Below are 19614 nucleotides of genomic sequence, written 5' to 3' on the forward strand. Positions count from 1 at the left end.
AGTGGTCCTTATTTCGATAAAGGTCATCTACTATCTAAGGCCAATGCACATGCGAAGTATCAAGCCAATTGGTCAATTCGTTGACGAGTTATTGATCAGAAACGATTTTCACACTTAGTGTGATAGTGACCTTGACCTTTGACCTAATGATCCCAATTTCATTAAAGGTGATATACTGTCCAAGGCCAGCCAATGCACATGCGAAGTATAAAGCCAATCGGACAATTCAATGACGAGTTATTAATTGGAAAAGATTTTTACACTTAGTATATATATATATATACATCCGTTTTATAATAATAATAATAATAATAATAATAATTATTATTATTATTATTATTATTATTATTATTATTATTATTATTATTATTATTATTATTATATTTAGGTATTGATCAAGGGGGGAGGGCGGTCAAATAAGGAAAGATTACTTTGTCTTGAGAAATGCCAAAAGGCCTTATAAACCGATGAATTATTTTGCTTTTGATAGTGTGCTGTTCTTAGATTATCAATATTGTGTCGTATGAATATATATGAACAAATATGCACTAAAACTAAATTGAGATTCACATCGTACAAGCACGAGCAGTTGTCAAACGAAAGTACGGTTGATGTTCAAATGCATTATTGTTCTCTTTCCGGGATATTGTTTTAGTGCTTTCTATACTTTTTAGCTCAAAATTGTAAGACTTTACATAGATCTATCCACTATTTCTTGATACAATGTAGATCTTTGGCGTTCCGTTTTAAACCCTATCTCTCGCCAGGCAATAAGCTCAGTTAAAGCTTTCTTTCGACAACTCATTCCTAGATTGTTTAGCTCCTGCTTGAGCTACTACCGTTTTCGTTTTATTATCTATCGATTGTATTGAACGCGCTATTACAATACACTTTTGTTTTATCAGTTTAATGCTTATTTCTTTGTAAAGCGCATTTCTAGCAGGTCTGGTTACCGTTGTGTCAACCAGTTAAAGCGTGCTTTTATAGTTAAATCTTGTTCTATCTGTGAGCATAACAGATAGCTTTACCCGTGTTAACCAAGACGTATCTTTGAACACACACTATATTTTACATATTGATATAAATTATCAACAAGGAAGAAGAAAACTGACAGTTTTGTCTTATGTAAGAAGGCGGATAAATTACTGTTCTCTTTGGGATTCAAATGCACGTTTTCACATTTTGTTAAGCTGATATTTCCTGAAGTGAAGTGTACACTTAATACAAGGAAGTATATAGGAATCAGAGGCGTATGGAATAAAATGTCATGAAAACTGCTTGAAGTTTAATGTGTCGAATATTGGTTTTAAATATTAAAAGGCATGTGAAATGACACTGAGGACTATTTCGGAAAATCAGTTATACATACAGGTAATGTTATAGTACTTATACGTGAGTATGTTAATTAAACAGTTTTATTCTCATTATTGTGTTACTCAAAACATTTATCCGGTAAAATAATTAATAAAAAAGAAACTTCAAACATGTAGTATACATTGAATTATACTAGTGAAATCTGTTTTATATATTTTCACCAAAAATGGTATTTAAAGATTTGAACCTGTCATGAACTTAGCGTAATCTCGTACATTTCCGTCACACCGAACGATATCTCACTATGCGAGTAAAACTGCGATAATTTGCTCACATGAAAACAAGAAAGCTGTTCTAATACGAAATAAAGATTAATGTCGTGGTGTAAACATACAGCTTTCGCTTTTACATCGAGAGGCCATGTTTTCGATTACCCGCGGCAGGCCACCATTTTTAACGGTTGTTATGCCCCAAAGGAGGGCACATAGTGATCGAACTGTCCGTCTTTCCGTCACACTTTGCGTTTAGGTTTTGAAAAATGCTCATAGCTTCTATGTCGCTTCAGATAAGCAACTTGATATTTGGCATGCATGTGCATCTCATGGAGCTGCACATTTTGAGTGGTGAAAGATCAAGGTCAATGTCATCCGTCAAGGTCAAAGGTCAAACAATAAATCTAAGGGAAGTAATAAGCTTTAAAGAGAGATAATTAACTGTACCTGCCAAATGATAAAAAAATAAAAATAAATAAAAGCGGCGCAGTAGGGGGCATTGTGTTACTGACACACATATCTCTTGATAGTAAAAGGTTTTATAGATAGTAAAAGTGTATACACAATTCTAATAGTATAGTTTTGTTCATAAATACATAAAATGATATTACATTTTCTGAAGAGTGAACAAGTCCATTTATTTACTAAGTAAAATTGTATCATGTCTTATATAAAATAGAAAACGGATTTTCAATTCCAACGTTCAGGTGAGTAATGCCTTCTTGATCTTTGTAAAGACATATTGTTTGTCTTATGACAACAGTTGATCATGAACTACCCAAAATGTTTTCATATTTGAACATACGTTTGCACAACTGAACTATTCTTTATGGAAACAATTTAGTTCTTAATATCAGTATACAGTTATTTAAGTATTATATATAAGCACTATGTAGTTCTGAATATAATTGCCTAGTTTAGCAATGTGAACTGTTATTTATTTCGGGCCTGGTGGCTTTTGTTCACAAGTGATGTACTGCATTGTATTCATACTTGTAAGCAGTTTATGATAGTTGTATTTTAAAACAATGTTAAATAAATGTATGCAACATCTACAATATTTAACTGCATAATATTTATGGCATATTAATTTGTGCAAACGTGGGTGCTTTGCAAGTGAAGCTGTAAGTTACACCTTGTGCAGTGAAACTATTTTTTATCAAGGAAACATGAAAACAAAATGTTGAAAATGACATATGATTGGCATTTTTTCTGGGTTTCTGAGGGGAGATAACAGCACTTGTGTGCTTATATTTTTATTTACTTTTTACAACCTTGTTACTTTCATACATGCATATATTATGTACTTGTGTAAAAATAAAACTACATACACAAAAGTCTTGCTGCATCAATATTTGTGTTCATATACGAGTGGAATGTAATCAAATGAGTCGCGTTCTGAGAAAACTGGGCATTAAACATGTGCGTAAAGTGTCGTCCCAGATAAGCCTGTGCAGTCCGCACAGGCTAATCAGGGACGACACTTTCCGCTTTTATGATATTTTCTGTTTAAAAAAATTCTCTTCTTAGCAAAAATCTAGTTTAGGCGTAAAGTATCGTCCCTGATTAGCCTGTGTGGACTGCACAGGCTAATCTGGGGCGACACTTGACGCACATGCATTATGCCCAGTTTCACCAGAACGCGACTCATGTGGTAATGGGAAAAAAGGGGAAACAAAGAATGATGGTTGGCAACATGGTATGTCTGAGAATGTTCGGTATTTTTTTCTTAAACTTTGATTTTTGATGCATCCTACTTTTGCAGTAGAAAATATGCTAATAAAGAACACAAAACCAAAATGGCGTAAAACAGTTCGTAAACCTCATTTTGACTGTCTCATTATTAATTGCAATTGAACTGTTTCATCGGAACTAAAATACTAATTTCTAATTACAAATCTTTGGTTTTGAAATATGGCTGGGAATAGTGTTGTTTCGAATAAGTAGTAGAAATCTCGGCAATTCATCTGACTTGAATGTTTTAAAAAGTACAATATAACACACTATTCAAAATCGATGGAAAAGGGCAATTCCAAGTCTCAATTTATACAGCGCCGTTACGTTTTTTTATTGTGTGCTCGATTTTTAAATCTCTCATAAATTATTATTGATACAGTTTTATCGCGACCGGGTTTTAAAGTCAACGAATACAGTATCTACGTTGATAATTTTTTACAATTGCAGTACATGTTATAAAATCATTAAATTGTTTACTCGGAAGCAGTTAAATCCTTAAGCGGGGGTTAATAAAAAGCTTATGTATAACGTCCACTTAATGGTGTTGTAGAAGACAGGAAGAAAACAAAATATAAAAAACAATCCTTCATGCATAGTTTTTAAGTGTCGGAGAAGCAACTTAGTACGTTTAAGATTTACAGCAACTATACCATTCCAGTGTGGACATGAGTGTTACCGCTGACGTCATGAACTGGTCGAGCGCCTCCTACAGACTCGATGAATTAGAGCGGAAGTTCTCATTCCCGTGCGTCGTGCGACTCGCCGAAGGCTTTTGCTCCGACAGTGAATCGGAAGGGTTCTCTAAAGATGACATCATCGGAATAGACAGCAAGTTGGTTTTACACAAGGTAGCAGCACACTTCTCGAAAAGGCTATCTGGCATACGACCGACTAAAAGCGAGTATGATTTCGGGTATAAGCGCTTAAGCGAAGAGATTTTGGTTCCCTTAAATTACAAGGGAAAGGCGAAAGTCCAGACATGCACTGGGAAGACGTATACGACAGTTACAGGTCTAATTGCCGACTTTCCGCGCTTTGCGAAGATCTGCAGGACACTGAAAGCATACTCGGCTGACGATCAGCCGATGGACTTACCCGGAGGAACAACAATTGAACTGGACCGTATCTTACCAGGAAGGGACACAAAACCGGACGTTTTGTGCATTAAATTTAACGTTTCCGGTAAGCCGACGTACGCCAAGGTGGCCGTTACTGAACGCGCTGAGATCCGATGCGAGTCGGATGAGACTGAGTATACGATAAAAGAAGTCATTGACAGGTTTGTAAATGCGTCTCATTATTTGTGTCGCGATCTGGGAAAACTGGGCATAATGCATGTGCGTAAAGTGTCGTCCCAGATTAGCCTGTGCAGTCCGCACAGGCTAATCAGGGAAGACACTTTCCGCTTTTTAACATTTTTCGTTTAAATGAAGTCTCTTGAAGCAAAAATCCAATTAAGCCTAAAAATGTCGTCCCTGATTAGCCTGTGTGGACTGCACAGGCTAATCTGGGACGACACTTTACCCACATGTATTATGCCCAGTTTTCTCAGAACATGACTCATTTAATGACAATCTACTCTTTCCAACAGTTCCATGAACGGTTTTGTAATACAACGGCTCACTTATATAGCTTTTCCTGCCCGCTCTACATCTCAGGTGCCCCATACTATAACATAATTGTAGTGTTATATTTGTAGAGGAGTGTGTATGATATTATCATGAACTCATCATTTCATATGTCACACATCTTGTATATGTATGTGCGAGTCTTTCGGGCACGACATCGTGTAAATACGTTATGTTATTGCAATAACAGAAGAATTACTATGTACATGTAGATCACGTTGCTTACATGAACCTCCATAGATAAAGAAGAGTGCTATTTTAGCGACCGCAACTGTAAAAGAATATACTATTGCAACTTTCTTTAATATTTGTTATGAAATAATCACGATGTATACATTTTTATTTCGCAGATTCAAAATGCCGCAAATCGTGAAATTCGTTGACGATGATATTCGCAAGGTTTACACACAAGACTTGGTGGAGGGCATTGAAAACATGCGGACAATCACAGGTAAACATTACCCGGGTGATTTTTTCTTTACAATGATGTGTATTGCATGAAGTAGTCAGTGTGAGGGTGGCGCGCCTTTAAAACAGTTTAAACCCACAGACTTCGCTGTTTAAAGGCGATGACTCCTGCTTTAATAAAAAACACACTCTTATCTGTCATTGACATTTGTGCAAACAGTTTACTGGCGGGTATTACTGATATTGCACTGCTTTTATTGTTTACAGTGCATCACTTACTTATGTGGGATTTATGAATTTATGCCCAATGGGGCGCACTTTCCGCTTACAGATAGAAAAGGAAGTCTTCATTTTATGATCGCCCCGATCGAAACTTCAACTTCAGTAGTATTTAATATTATAACTTAAACTTAATTTAACATTCAACATTATACGAAATGAAACTTATTCGGATGTTTAATTCTGCGTTTAGGTTCCACGTGCAACAACCTTATATGCATCTTGATTGAATGGTTGTGCATTTAAACAGTAGAGCATGTACGAAGAGAGGTTACAGCAAAAAAGATCCTTTATACTGCTGATGAAAAGACTTTAATGGAAAACAGCTGGATTTTTTTATAATAAGTATACGTAAACATGACCATTTAAGAAAACGTTAATGAACTGTCGATGTCAAGATAAACTTTTTAAATGTAAGATTGTCAAACCATGATAAATAAATGCACTTTTTGAACTTCAGTCTAGTTTTATCCTACACTTTCAATAACACATATAACCTTTTTGGGAGTAACCTACATGTTGAGATAGAATTTATGTTAATCAAGGCTCTGGTTGTTTTGCTAAGCTGTTTTAAGGGCCTTTTTACCAGGTGCGCGTCCGAAAGAGAGTACTGAAAGTGACACCATTAAGCCTTCATCTAGATAAGGTTTTGTCAAAACCTTTATCAGAAATCTAAAAAAGTCCGCTTTGCAACCATATCATGTGTTTTACAATATAATAACGACACAGTGTGGAAAATACAATGACTACATTGAACGTTGACTTATACAGTGAACGGTGACATAAAATATTCCGAAACGTTTAGCAATTTTGGTCGTGACAGTTGATAGAATAAAATCGATGAAGTTTCTAGCATGCTCCTATATTTACTGTAAATGGCGACTTGGGGTGTCTTGCATGCCCCATTTCCTGAATTGAATATAATTGTGGCAGAATATTATACACTAAATATAATTATTATTATACATAATTATACTTTCAATAATTTAGGTTTGGAGCCCAACAGAAACGGGCCAGTTGTCTGTACTGTGTAACAGTATACCTCATATTTGGCTTTGGAATAAGAAACATAGTAAAACAACAAAATTCGTTTGCAAATACCCATAAACAAATTTTCGAATAAGTGTCCGAGATGAAGTCCAAATGTAAACGACCAAATCGACCGAGTTCAATAATTATATATGCGAATCCAGAACCTGATCTCTCTTGTATTGGCATTCTAGTGAGGTCACAGTAGATACAGCGCTTTTTACCATTGCTTAGTCATCTGAGATGAAGGTTTGCACATTGATATACAAATCATCATGGTGGACCTGTACACAGAGTTGAGTACCAAAAAGAAGAGGTCAGATATATGTTTCTATAATGCAATTAAACTTATCTCAATTAATGTATGTCTGCACTCTAAATTGAAATATGTACTCTGCGTATAGATGATCCATAACATAGATGATCTATTTTTCAATAGTGTCCTTCATTTAAAAGAGCAGAGCAATGGTTAAGTGTACAGTTCCAGTTTCAGCTGATAATGATCTTAAACGATCAGGGACACTCTGTCCAAACTGTGGCCACAGATGTATGTCAATGCACAGGAGAAACATACCACAAAATAGTTAGAAATTGTAATAATGCTGCATGTTAAGATGGTTTACAGAAACGCTACAACTGAATCGACTGGTTACCCAAAACGTCCTCGTTGGTCATTACAAGGCCGTAGAAGGGATGGAGACAGTCGACACAGACAGTTACAGAAAGCGTACACTGGTAGTCCTGCCCTTGGACCATCCGGATATCCGTGAAATTGAGGTGAACGTTTTGGAGGACGACGGCGATATTTCAGAAATCTATGAGAAAGTGTTTAATGTTTCCAACATCTCGAGTTCGCACGAAGTTGTGGATACAATATACGTCGAGTTCTGTAAAGATACTCCTTCTCCAAAAATGTTCAAGCTTGATACGCCGGGTAGGTCACGGCAGTTATTTGCTGTTTTATGTGACTATTTTTATGTAATCTAAATATATGAATACAAATAAAACGCTGGCAAATAAAACACTATAATAAAAGTACACTAGAAGAAGTACCATAAACATAAGACAATACAGTTGTTTTAATTGCAAATAAGTTTCTGCTGTTCAGCTGAAAACTATTTCACAAAACATTTACATTGTTGGGCAAACCCAATTATTCTGTGCATATTTGTTCATACGACACACATAGACAATGGTTGTTTTACAGATCGGTCTCTTAAATTCATTATACATATGTACAAGTGTAATCGATGATGGTTCATCTATAAGACATAAATATAAATATATAGAATTTCTTATATCCATATCCAAATTATGTTTACATGTCACGGTACCGAACTTAAGCGGGATTGGTGGAAGGAGATGTGGCGGTCCGGTAAGCTCAGCTGGAGAACACTCGCCTTGAAAGCGAGGTGTCCCGAGTTCGAGTCCCGGACTGGCTGCACACTTTTCATCACCCGGCGACAATGGCGCCCAATGTGGGGCCCGTGACATTATTAATTCTCCACCGAATCTGCCCGTGGCTTCGTCGGGATCAGTATTTCACTGTTCCCTAAGACTCGAATTCGAGGACGAATTCCTACTTGGCAGGGGAGAATGTCACGGTACCGGACATAAGCGGGATTGGTGGAAGGATGTGTGGCGGCCCGGTTAGCTTAGTCGGAAGAACACTCGCCCTGTAAGCGAGGTGTCCCGGGTTCGAGTCCCGGACTGGCTGCAAACTTTTCACCACCCAGCGACATACACAAACTGCAATTTGAACCTTACTTGTCTATTGTATCATCATATTGTCTCATTACTAGTTGTATAGTCAAATAAAATGATCTATATTGTGCTAGTTACAGCCCATCACAAGCCAACTGTTCCAGAAGAAGTGCCACCAAGGCCTCCGCCGCGACCCGGACAACCTGGTCTCTCGTCAGGTCAAGTTTTGTTTTTAAATACATGTATACATGATTCTCTTATTTGTTTCACTGTTATATCTATGTATTAGCTATGCGAATTGTTAGTTTGAATGGAGTAATACTCATTATCACATTGCTGAATGCTGCAACATAATGACCATTACTATCACGAAGATTTACGCAAGAGTTGTAAATGATCTTGCCTGTCTTGTACTGTTTTTTCATTTATACGCCGTTGTGGTTTTTAGTCTTATTTCAGAGATTCCTAAGTAATATTTTTAGCACTGGCTACTCGCGTAGTTTGTGCCTTATTCACGTACAACTGTAAGTTTTACTATCAGATGCCTGAGATTTGCATTTTATGCACGCTGTTTATTAGAGTCAGTTTATACTGTTAATGTACATATTATTTTTTAAGCACTATTATAGTCAAACCTTACTATAATGAACAGCGTACATACTGTTAACTTTAATGTAATTTTATCATATCTTGTTAGTTTTTTACTACAGTGGTGATATTTAAAGAACTTGCATTAAAACATTTAACGTATATTAAGAACACGCCATGCTTATGGTGTAAAACAATCGAGGTGGCTATTACCCTATTACACTTCGTCAACAAACCTCACACCAAGCACAGATGTAATTGAGTCGCGTTCTGAGAAAAATGGGCTTAATGCTTGTGCGTATATTGTCGTCTCAGATTAGCCTGTGCAGTCCGCACAGGCTAGTTAGGGACGACACTTTCCACTTTTATGGTATTTTTAGTTTCAAGAAGTTCCTCCTAACCGAAAGTTTAAGCGGAAAGTGTCGTCCCTGATTAGCCTGTGCGGACTGCACAGGCTAATATGGGATGACACTTTACGCACATGCATTAAGCCCAGTTTTCTCACAACAAGGCTCAATTACAAGCGTATCCTTACCATTAACGTTTGATTGTCAATCAGCCCAAGTCCCTTCCGTCTCGCTAAAAACAAAATGAGTACATTAAACAATTAAGTTGACTTAACGAACACAATATATCAACAAAAACATAAAATATTAATCATACATGTGTTTGCAATATTTAAACAAATTAACGCTATATAGAACCATTTTTGTCGTGCTTTATGCTTTTATACCCGATTTAGTCGAAGGTTGCCTGACTATTATATCCTCTCGAATGATGGTGTACCCTGATACGTGTCTTTCCTCCGATCAAGTCAAAGATTAACGTGCGGGTAATTTTTTACCGCGTTGGGGACAACATTTTTTTTTGCTTTATCACTACTCATTTGTTTGCAACAATTTCTGTTCAACGATTTATTTCCAGAGTTTTCTAAAAATGTTGCCTAAACGTTCGCCAATGCATCCAAAAACGAAATAATTTTTAAAGCAAGGGTTTGTGACGAAACTATTTGGCTTTCAATGGGCACCTGTCAGTATGTGTCATTGGCTCTGTGAAATTATATAATTGATATCTTTAAAGCATATGTACAATTTCTTGTAAACTGTGATTTAACTATGTATGGTAATTTCGTAACTCTGTATTCGTCAATTGGTTCTGGGTTGTCCACCATCGTTTAGCTAGCGGTGTTACACGCTTATTCGCATTGTCTCATTTTGCTCCTTTTCACCATGAAATCAACTGTCGTTTATTGTTGGTGTTTGTATCGTACTGATTTATTCGTTCAGCCGCTATTCGATTATTTATATTAAGTCATATACACTATCACATTTTTATCAGTGAAAGTAGCCTAGATATAATTTAAATTTTCGTGTTCAATATGTTTTAATAATTGTGAATTGTGAATAAAAGGTCATCGTGGTGTAATGGATAAGGTGACCGCCTAGCGGGTTCGATCCCCACCGACGGAGCGTTCTTTAGACCTCCCTCAAAGACACAAAGTACTGGTTCTAGGCCCAGGAGTGGACTCGGGAGCTTGTAGAGCCTTAGGTTTTTGATGCAATCGAGCTAAAATAAAAAGGGTGACACTAATAATTGTGATGCAATATAACAAATTAATATTTCCAGAAAATACTTACGAGCATAAATGAAGCCCATTTATATCATACAAGTATATTTAAATCTATTATTGTTTACTTAATTATTAGACGCTTCATTTATATTGAAAATATTTTATTAATTCGTTGATGATTTGAACAGTTTCCAGACTAGTTTATGCGAAACCGAAAACGGCGAGTAAGTTTCGAATGATAGCATTGTGTCAATGACAAATTGAATGTGAAACTAACAGTGTACAAATTGAACATCGACCCAACTAATGGTCTACTCTAATAATGCATTATTTTAAAATAAGTTTATGCACTTGAAACTATTTGAGTTTCAGACTGTTCACACACGATAGTTAACCATGACAAACTTCGTTATCATAGCTATTTAAACTGAATTTTTTAGACTCACACGCTTTAATTATAAGAAAATAATCAATTACACACCTTTGTTGTGTGGACGCATACGTCAAGCAGCTCCCGTGTATAATATTGAAGAAAATTTAGAAAATGGACAGCTGTTGTTAAATATTAATTGACATATGTCTTCATATACCCGAAATATATGTAACTGTTTTTCTTATTGCATTCAGTAAAACATTTAAAACACTCAAATGTATCCACAATGTAATTGTTTGGATCCGCACTTTACTTTCCCCGTTAACCTTTTACTTCTAAAACAGTCGAGTCGCACCATCAGTATGACATTATTTGGTCTAAAAACTCCACGCAAAAAATTGATCTACGCCTGCATTACTCGTATATACATGTGTAGTTACATTTTCTGGCCTGTAAATAGACAGTACTGTGTTTTATATAAATAGATGTTCATATTGGAGCAAATTGTGTTCGTTTTTCTGCATTACACATCCTTACCCTTCGGTGTAGAGGCGCCAACTGGTTTGTTTGGTTTCGCCATTGTTTTTGGTTTTGGCGGCACTGCCAGGGCTGAGGTTAAATGAGCGCCTGTATATGAACATAACATAACAATAAAGCATAAGGGCATTGTGAGAAATTACGGTAGTTAATATGCAAATAACTTGTTTAGAAATAATTTAACTTCACATATGAACCCGGTAATTTCGTTGGTATCATCTGTACACAATACGACCAACACAGCACATGAGCACTTCCATTGGCTTAAACCGGACAAAAGAACAGAACAGTAGCCGCAAATGTTTATTTGCAAAGGTATTGATTGATTCAGGAAGAAATAGCAATCTGTTCTTGTCTCGATTCTAAATCATTTCAGTTATCAATATTAGGTTTTTACTTATAATTGTATGATTGTCGCAGTTCAAACGCTAGTGCATTGTTCTATTATACGAAGACAGCCAATTTGACAAATTGTTATGTTCATTTATTAACCCATTTATGCCTAGTGGACTCTCCCATCCATCTAAATTGGATCTTTTTTTTCCAAAATGAGGGATGTCTAGTATAATATTTCTATATTTAGAATATTTCTTACAGAAATTCCTTTATGCAAACAGCGCAGACTCTGATGAGACGCCGCATCATGCGGCGTCTCATCTGGGTCTACGCTATTTGCCAAGGCCTTTTTTCTAGACGCTAGGCATACATGGGTTAATTAATAAATTGTTATGTCCATTGCTGCTAAATCAAGCTGCTAGCTCACATTGAGGCGTATCGTATGATTAAAGAGAATATGCCGGAGAGACCTCTTTGAGGTTTATAGGTTTAGAAGTTTTATTTTTAAATATAAATTACATGTCTAGTTTTATACAAATATCAAGGAGCAATGCAAGGCAACTTTTTAACGATATTGTCTTGAACGCGGCTCATATTAATATGAAGTTGAAACATGGTTGGACCTTAAATTGAAAACACATGAATGTATAAATTAGATAGCTAGCTAGCAATGCTAGGGTTCATGAACTAAATAAAATATTAAAACTAACATGACCACTACACAGATATTAAATTAATTGCTACTACAAAACTCGACCATATTAAACAAGAACACATGTCCGCGTGATTCGATTGTAGGTGCGCCCCAAGAAGTACGTCGAAAAGCCAACCGTGTTGAAAAACGAACTGTCCAACCCCCAGGTTAGAACATGTATACTGTTTTAGTTAAAATACTGTTTCCTTTTAAATGAAAATAATGCATTAAAGGTCGACATCAATATAATGGAATAATTCAAACATTTTATAAAAGGTGTTACATTACTAACTAAATCAAAGTATGTCTATCAATTCTAAATTTTATTAAAATACTAGTACAATGCAAATAATGTACAGACGTATAAAGCAATAAAAACAAAACTGAAAATACGTAATAGACCTTCGATCTTTAATCATGTATTACCCAATATCACATATGTATACATTAAACAATGCTTTATACGTATGCATTACACAATACTATCAACGTTTACATGACACAAGGCTACATATGTATACATAACATAATACTATATACGTATACAAATTGACAGTTATTGAGAAGGATGACCAACCACCCGCGTTGCCATCCAGGAATCCACAGAAACCTAAAACTGATGGTTTGAAAATGTTTCTATATTTACTGTCTGTTACTGTCTGTATTGTTAATACTATTCTTATTAAAGTTGCTGCGCAAATTCTCTTGTTTTCAAAGACTCTTGATTTTATTACACGTATGAATATAGTACGTATAACTACGTAACAATCCGAGTCGAAGCTGAGAATATCAACAAAACGTTATTTATTTTTTGTTTAATGTATGAAACGTTAATAAACTGTTTTCTCAACAAATGTTTACTTTATTTGACCACGTCTACGCATAATAAGCATACACTATTTAAATCACACTGACTGTACCATTGAATGCATTTTTCTATTCATTTTAATATATTTTCAGATAAATCTGCAGAAATAACAGGTACTTACTACAACTCTCAGCAACCGATAGTCCACGAAAGTGCGCCTGTTAAGGCTGATGACTACGAAATACCGGAGGAACCGAAACACGCTCCAAGCACGTTCTTAGTTTATTATTTCGCATTCATTTGTTATTGTTGTGTTTTAGTAATGGCAGCGATTGAATACAAAACACGATCACACAAACATAGAAGTGTTATATTTGTAATCCATTACAGTAACTTATTTTTCTAGCAAGGAGTATATGGTTCTATATTAGCGGTTTTTGCAATGCAGTTGAATGTGCTTCTAACAATTTTTTTTGCAAACAAATAACCACAGATGGACTTTGAAATCCCCGGCATTAACGTTTACTTCATTCCTGTATATTTAAGACTTGTCAAAGGAGCAGCCTGCACACGTGGTATCGCCCCCTGGTTTTGACCTTGCCTCCATGTATTCTTCTACTAGTGGTATAAAGCTTTATTGATTATTTGCATATATATATATATATATATATATATATATATATATATATATATATATATATATATATATATATATATATAAACATATTAATTGCATATTAGAACGTTTTTGTTTACTTGCTTCGGCAGTTTAAGGGTTATCAAGGTATATAACAATACCTGCTACACTTTGATCATATGAATATTGAAGCTGGAACACTTCGGTTTTAATCAAACAAATCGTACACGTTGTCAACTATGTATTTGAATTATTTCAGATGCCTATAATTTCAAAGAAGGAAAAGAGAAAGCGGTAAAATGTTAACATTTTCATTAAATTTACTATTGCTCATATAAGACGTCTATTTAACAAATATTCGCAAACGTATATACTTTTATACTCATGAATTCTAACAACTGAATATTTTAACACACTACGTCTTTTCATTTAAAGCACAAAGGGATATTCAAGCAAGTCGCAAATTTTGTGAGAAAAAAAGAAACATCCCCAGTAAAGCCAATGACAGCCAACGAAACACCTAATAATCGCCAAGACTATGATGATAATTGCGTGCATTACGACGAGGTTAAAGAAGAGGACATGCTAGATAAGAAGACGGGCCTGAAGAAGGGCGCCGCAAAGGCTGCTGCGAATACTGCCATTGTCAAACCGATGACATCGAAGGGTTCAATGGCGCAGAGTAGCCAATCAAAAGTAAAGCCGTTCATCGAGCTTAACTGCAGCGAACTCGTTGAAAGATTGAATCTGTGTAAGATGTATGCCTTGGCGAAGGAATGTGAGGAAGGCCGATTAGACGGCGGGTTCTTCAAGTCTCTTACATCTAGCGATCTGGAATCGGCACTTCATTTGCAGAAACTAGATGTATTGAAGCTTTTACAAATGAGGGACAAAAATTGGATTCCCAATGACTGAAATTAGTATTGCGAAACTTTGAGTACAGTCAAATTTAGAGTCGGTATTGATTAGCTACAAGTCTATGTACCGCTTTTTATAATCCAGACATAAAACAGTGAGCATAGAGTTGATTCGTAAAAAGACTAAATGTAGCGCATATACAAAGTATTAATATTCCCATAATTTGTTACTTTGATTAAATCAACTAATTAGGCAATTTCTTTGTTGAAACGCGGCCCATATATTACAATTACATATATTCGAATTATTGAACATTGCATCATATAATCTTTTTTCAATCGATACATTGATTTTGCTGTGGATGTGGGTTTTAAGCTGTTTTTAAAGATCTAGACGTGATCTGATGCTACATTATTTTGCGTAACAGAGGAAAACCAGTCACAGTCGTGCGATATGGTTGATAATCTGAAAACATGTTCGCTATTTAATACCATATCGACATTCATAAAATAGTTATCTATTGATGATGAGTTATTTTGAAAAGTTTTAATGAAAACAATATTTGCCTAAAGATAACACATTGGTTAATTTAATTTGGTGTGAACTCATCGTTATCAAATATTGGCTATGAGTTTGTTTTAACGTTTGTTTTTATTCGCCTTTTAACACTTCTTCATCTACGTTTTGCGATTCTTGAATACATTGGACACTTAAATCTTTATATAGTAAAAACCAACATAAAATACTTCATAGTTTCACGTGCATTAACTTACATTGCAAGGATGCTTGAATATTAAAACAAACATAAATACGATACGCGTCTGCCTTTGTGTGTGTGTCCTTTTTCAATTTAATATAAGTCCCTACTTGCAGATGTCTCGAGTAAAAAAAGTAGTTACGCCCGAGTCCCGTAATATTAAAACAAACAAACAAACAAACAATTTCATCGGAATCATTTAAGGATTAACAATCGACCAAATAATAAACACCAAATTGATACTGGTAGAATAATCAGCGACTGTTAAATGAACATAAAATAGATTCTGTACACACAATAAATTCCGATGTAATTGTTGTGAAACGATTAAGTAATTTCGGTTCGTACCAAGCGTATGTATTATATATTCTATTCTCATCGATCCATTTCGCAGATTAATGTATCGATATGCATTTCTTGCGAAAGAAAACCTTGTCGGTTTCAGTTGTTACCTTCCATAAATTAAAAAAAAGTAATTTGCTCGGTATAACTGGCACACTAAGTTTGTAACTATTACATAAAGTAAGATGTGTTTGACTTTTTTTGACAAGTAAACAATAAATTGATTTTTCGCAGAGAAAAAAAAAGGTCAATAGGCCAATTGAATATCCTTTTAAAAAAGAACGCCATCCGTCACAGACAATAGCGCACGGCTTTAAATATTGAATACATTTGAACCGCGTTCTGAGAAGAGTGGGCTTAATGCATGTGCGTAAAGTGTTGTCCTCGACTAGCCTGTGCAGTCTGCTCAGGCTAATCAGGGACGACACTTTCCGCTTTATGGTATTTTTAGTTTCAAGGAAGTCCCTCTTTACCGAAAATCAAGTTTAGGCGGAAAGTGTTGTCCCTTATTAGCCTGTGCGGAATGCACAGGCTAATCTGGGACGACACTGTATGCACATGCATTATGCCCATTTTTCTGAGAACAATGCTCGTTTATATTTAAAAAATGTATAACACTACTTGAAGCCTTTCCTTCGTTTAGAGTAGCCTTCAACTTCGGTCCGATATATGTTATAGGGCTGAATTTAAGGTAACGTAAAGGGCAGAAGGGCAGTAAATGGTATTAACAATTTCGTTACTGCTGTTACTTCCATAATAACGTTTTTATCTGGAAGGTTATGCATATATTACCACACTGATGTGCATGTGTGGACCATGTTGCAGGCATTACCATATCCACGTGCTTTTATGGGAGTTTATGAAGATATAAAAGTATATACATTTTTATGCCCCCGGTAGGGTGGCATATAGCCGTTGAACTGTCCGTCAGTATGTCAGTATGTGCGTATGTGTGTATGTCAGTCTGTCCGTCCGTCTGAAAAAAAAACACTTTAACGTTGGCCATAACTTTTGCATTATTGAAGATAGAAACTTGATATTTGGCATGCATGTGTTTCTCATGCAGCTGCACATTTTGAGTGGTGGACATTCAAGGTCAAGGTCATCCTTCAAGGTCAAAAGTAAAAAAAAATATTTGTTTAAAGCGGCGTTCTCATGAAGCTGCACATTTTGAGTGGTGGAAGTTCAAGGTCAAGGTCATCCTTCAAGGTCAAAGGTTCAAAAAAATAATTTTTTTTTCAAAGCGGCGTTCTCATGAAGCTGCACATTTTGAGTGGTGGAAGTTCAAGGTCAAGGTCATCCTTTAAGGTCAAAGGTCTAAAAAAAGATTTTTTTTCAAAGCGGCGTTCTCATGAAGCTGCACATTTTAAGTGGTGGAAGTTCAAGGTCAAGGTCATCCTTCACGGTCAAAGGAATTTTTTTTAATTTCAAAGCGGCGCAATAGGGGGCATTGTGTTTCTGACGAACACATCTCTTGTGGTATATGTTTTAATTACGTCCGAACAAGCATTTAATTTTTAATAACGGAACATTATTATAACCATGCAGTGCTTTTTTATGGCAAAGAACCAATTGCCAAACAATGAGGTCATAGGTTTTGATAACACAGTAATCCGTAACTGTACCTCTTGATGTTTTTTGCGTCGCACTGAAGTGCGGCGACTAGTATGTAATACGTTTTTTTTTCGCTTATGGGAGGAAAAGTTTTATTACGGATCAATGTATATATTGTTGTTGTCAGAATATCTTGCATAGTGGTGATATTTTGTGTAAATTATTGTAAATAAGTACTGCATTTGTGCCTATTACATTTACTACAACATTTATTGCCAATAATACAAAGCTAATTATTTTAATTAATAACTGATCACAGGGACTGGGCAATAATAAAAGATCACAGGGACTGGTCAAATACGCGAACCGGTGAAACTTTCTGGTTTTGTATAAAAACAAAACTTCTTTGTTCCACTATCATAGCAACCACCTAGTTACTTTTAAAGGCGCTATAGAGCGCGAAGCGCGACACGTATTATTAATTGTAATAACGAGTCTTGATAAAGGAAGCAGCCTCTTATCAATGAGGAGCACCATCACAGCACCCCAGTCTGATTTCTATCAAGTCCTCCTACATATAATTAAATATAAAAGCGACAACTTTAGCGAAAATAAATGCACCATTATGTACATACATCCCCTATAACCATAGTTCTCATAAAAAATTATTCTAAACTTAATTGGTTTAAGATCGTCTTGGCATAGTTGTTATGGTGTTTTTTTAGCGATTGGGAGGTCAAGGGTTAGATCCAGACTGTATGAACGTTTTGTTTTATCTTCACCAAAGACATCAAGTACTGTTCTCCCCAGGATCCTGGGCTCATTGTATAGTGAAAGTGCGCTGATGCTCCAGAGAAGCCTTGCATTTAATGGGAGGAAGACGAAGACACAGACATGTCATGAAATCAGCAAGAGAAAAGTAGAAAGTAACCCTTTTAAGCTTAATGTTTTAATATAGTCTCTAACTTTATCATATTTCAGAAATTTAGTAGTGAACTGAACATATATGCTTACCTTATCAATATCTCCAAAACATCAAACATAACAACAGTCTTAAGTGTAAAGCATGGCTTCGAGTAAAATGTGTTGATTTATTTAGAGAGCACAGCCCTATATGCCTCGATTATTTAGCAAAATGTAATTTGTACTTATTCGATTGTGAAGCACTAGCGTAACCAAAACATTTTGCTCAGGCAAGACATTACAACAATTCACCGAACAAAGTAGTACGATAATTCAGTTTGTCAACTACATTCGTTGACAATTTGGCAAACGATACATGAATATACATAATATGTTTAATTAATATAATAATTTTGAATGGTAACTTAACTGCAAAACAATCAATAAACACGTTATGATTTTAACGTGTAACGGAGGAGTACATGTAAGCATAAGTAAAGTAGAGCACTGTGCTACGTCATAGTCACGTGGTATTTTTTCGCAGCACATGTGGTGATTACTTATCTGAGGCTATAGTATTTATAGCCTCAGATTATAAACACATAAGTTTAATTTTACCTGTTGTATTATCAGGTAAAATTAAACTTCTGTCAGCGATAAACTTCCCTAAGCGCTAATAGCGCGTTACGCTAAATATCAGCCAACTCTCTGTTCCGATCTTAGAGATTCATAAGGAACAGGCACAGGCTTTTCACATATGAATAATTTTAATACACGTATTACACGCACATTCTACATGCAAGAAATAGCGTTTGCTAAATTGCTTTTAAATCATGGTAAACGGTATCGACATCGTGTATAGCGATATCGTCTAACAAAAACAAAGGAAAACAAGCAGACACAATTGGTATCATATCATTTTATAAAATATAATCATTCGTGAACACAATTTGCAAATTATAAATAAAAGTATACCACATTATGATTCCACTATGTAGATCTATACTAGATCTATATAATTCAAATTTTAAATTGTGCAAGGTCGTGTTCTCCATTTCCGATAAAAGCAGATACAGTTCACTTTAAAGAATTAGGGTGAAGAAAGAAAACAATTGTAGTGCCAACATTAATTGTTGGAACAGATATCCATCAAATATATATAAAACAAAGGTGTAGCGTTTAAGGTGAACGAGCGTGGTTATTATTGAAAAAAAAGCACAATTACTGAATGTTCTGTTGCATCACACTTTGGTGTCGACCAATTATTGGTAGTCAATCCCAGACTT

At 35.5% G+C, this 19614-nt stretch overlaps 1 protein-coding gene and 1 non-coding gene across 3 annotated transcripts; both read left to right on the forward strand.

Moving 5' to 3' along the window:
- Nucleotides 1-923: 923 nt before the first annotated feature.
- On the forward strand, nucleotides 924-15028 carry LOC127874472 (uncharacterized). Of its 2 annotated transcripts, none has more exons than XM_052418828.1 (11): nucleotides 924-1371; nucleotides 3982-4602; nucleotides 5302-5402; nucleotides 7293-7601; nucleotides 8512-8589; nucleotides 12574-12636; nucleotides 13026-13091; nucleotides 13430-13546; nucleotides 13824-13901; nucleotides 14174-14208; nucleotides 14350-15028. In XM_052418828.1, exons 2-11 carry the CDS (start codon nucleotides 3989-3991, stop codon nucleotides 14827-14829), a joined length of 1941 nt encoding a protein of 646 aa, XP_052274788.1. In that variant the 5' UTR covers nucleotides 924-1371; nucleotides 3982-3988; the 3' UTR covers nucleotides 14830-15028. The 2 variants fall into 2 exon arrangements, with proteins under 2 accessions (XP_052274788.1, XP_052274787.1); XM_052418827.1 differs by having other exon boundaries at nucleotides 925-1371; nucleotides 8506-8589.
- On the forward strand, nucleotides 8312-8386 carry Trnat-ugu (transfer RNA threonine (anticodon UGU)). Its single transcript has one exon. It is a non-coding gene; the product is annotated as a tRNA-Thr (tRNA).
- Nucleotides 15029-19614: the final 4586 nt, after the last annotated feature.

Source organism: Dreissena polymorpha, chromosome 3 (genome assembly GCF_020536995.1).
Source record: "Dreissena polymorpha isolate Duluth1 chromosome 3, UMN_Dpol_1.0, whole genome shotgun sequence".
NCBI lineage: Eukaryota > Metazoa > Mollusca > Bivalvia > Myida > Dreissenidae > Dreissena > Dreissena polymorpha.

Excerpts from the sequence above, each read along its gene's own strand:
- LOC127874472 (XM_052418827.1), top strand. The coding sequence starts at position 3,989 with ATGAGTGTTACCGCTGACGTCATGAACTGGTCGAGCGCCTCCTACAGA. Across the intron at positions 13,092-13,429 it reads ACAGAAACCTAAAACTGATG|ATAAATCTGCAGAAATAACA; the intron begins GTTTGAAAATGT and ends ATATATTTTCAG. Across the intron at positions 14,209-14,349 it reads AAGAAGGAAAAGAGAAAGCG|CACAAAGGGATATTCAAGCA; the intron begins GTAAAATGTTAA and ends TTTCATTTAAAG.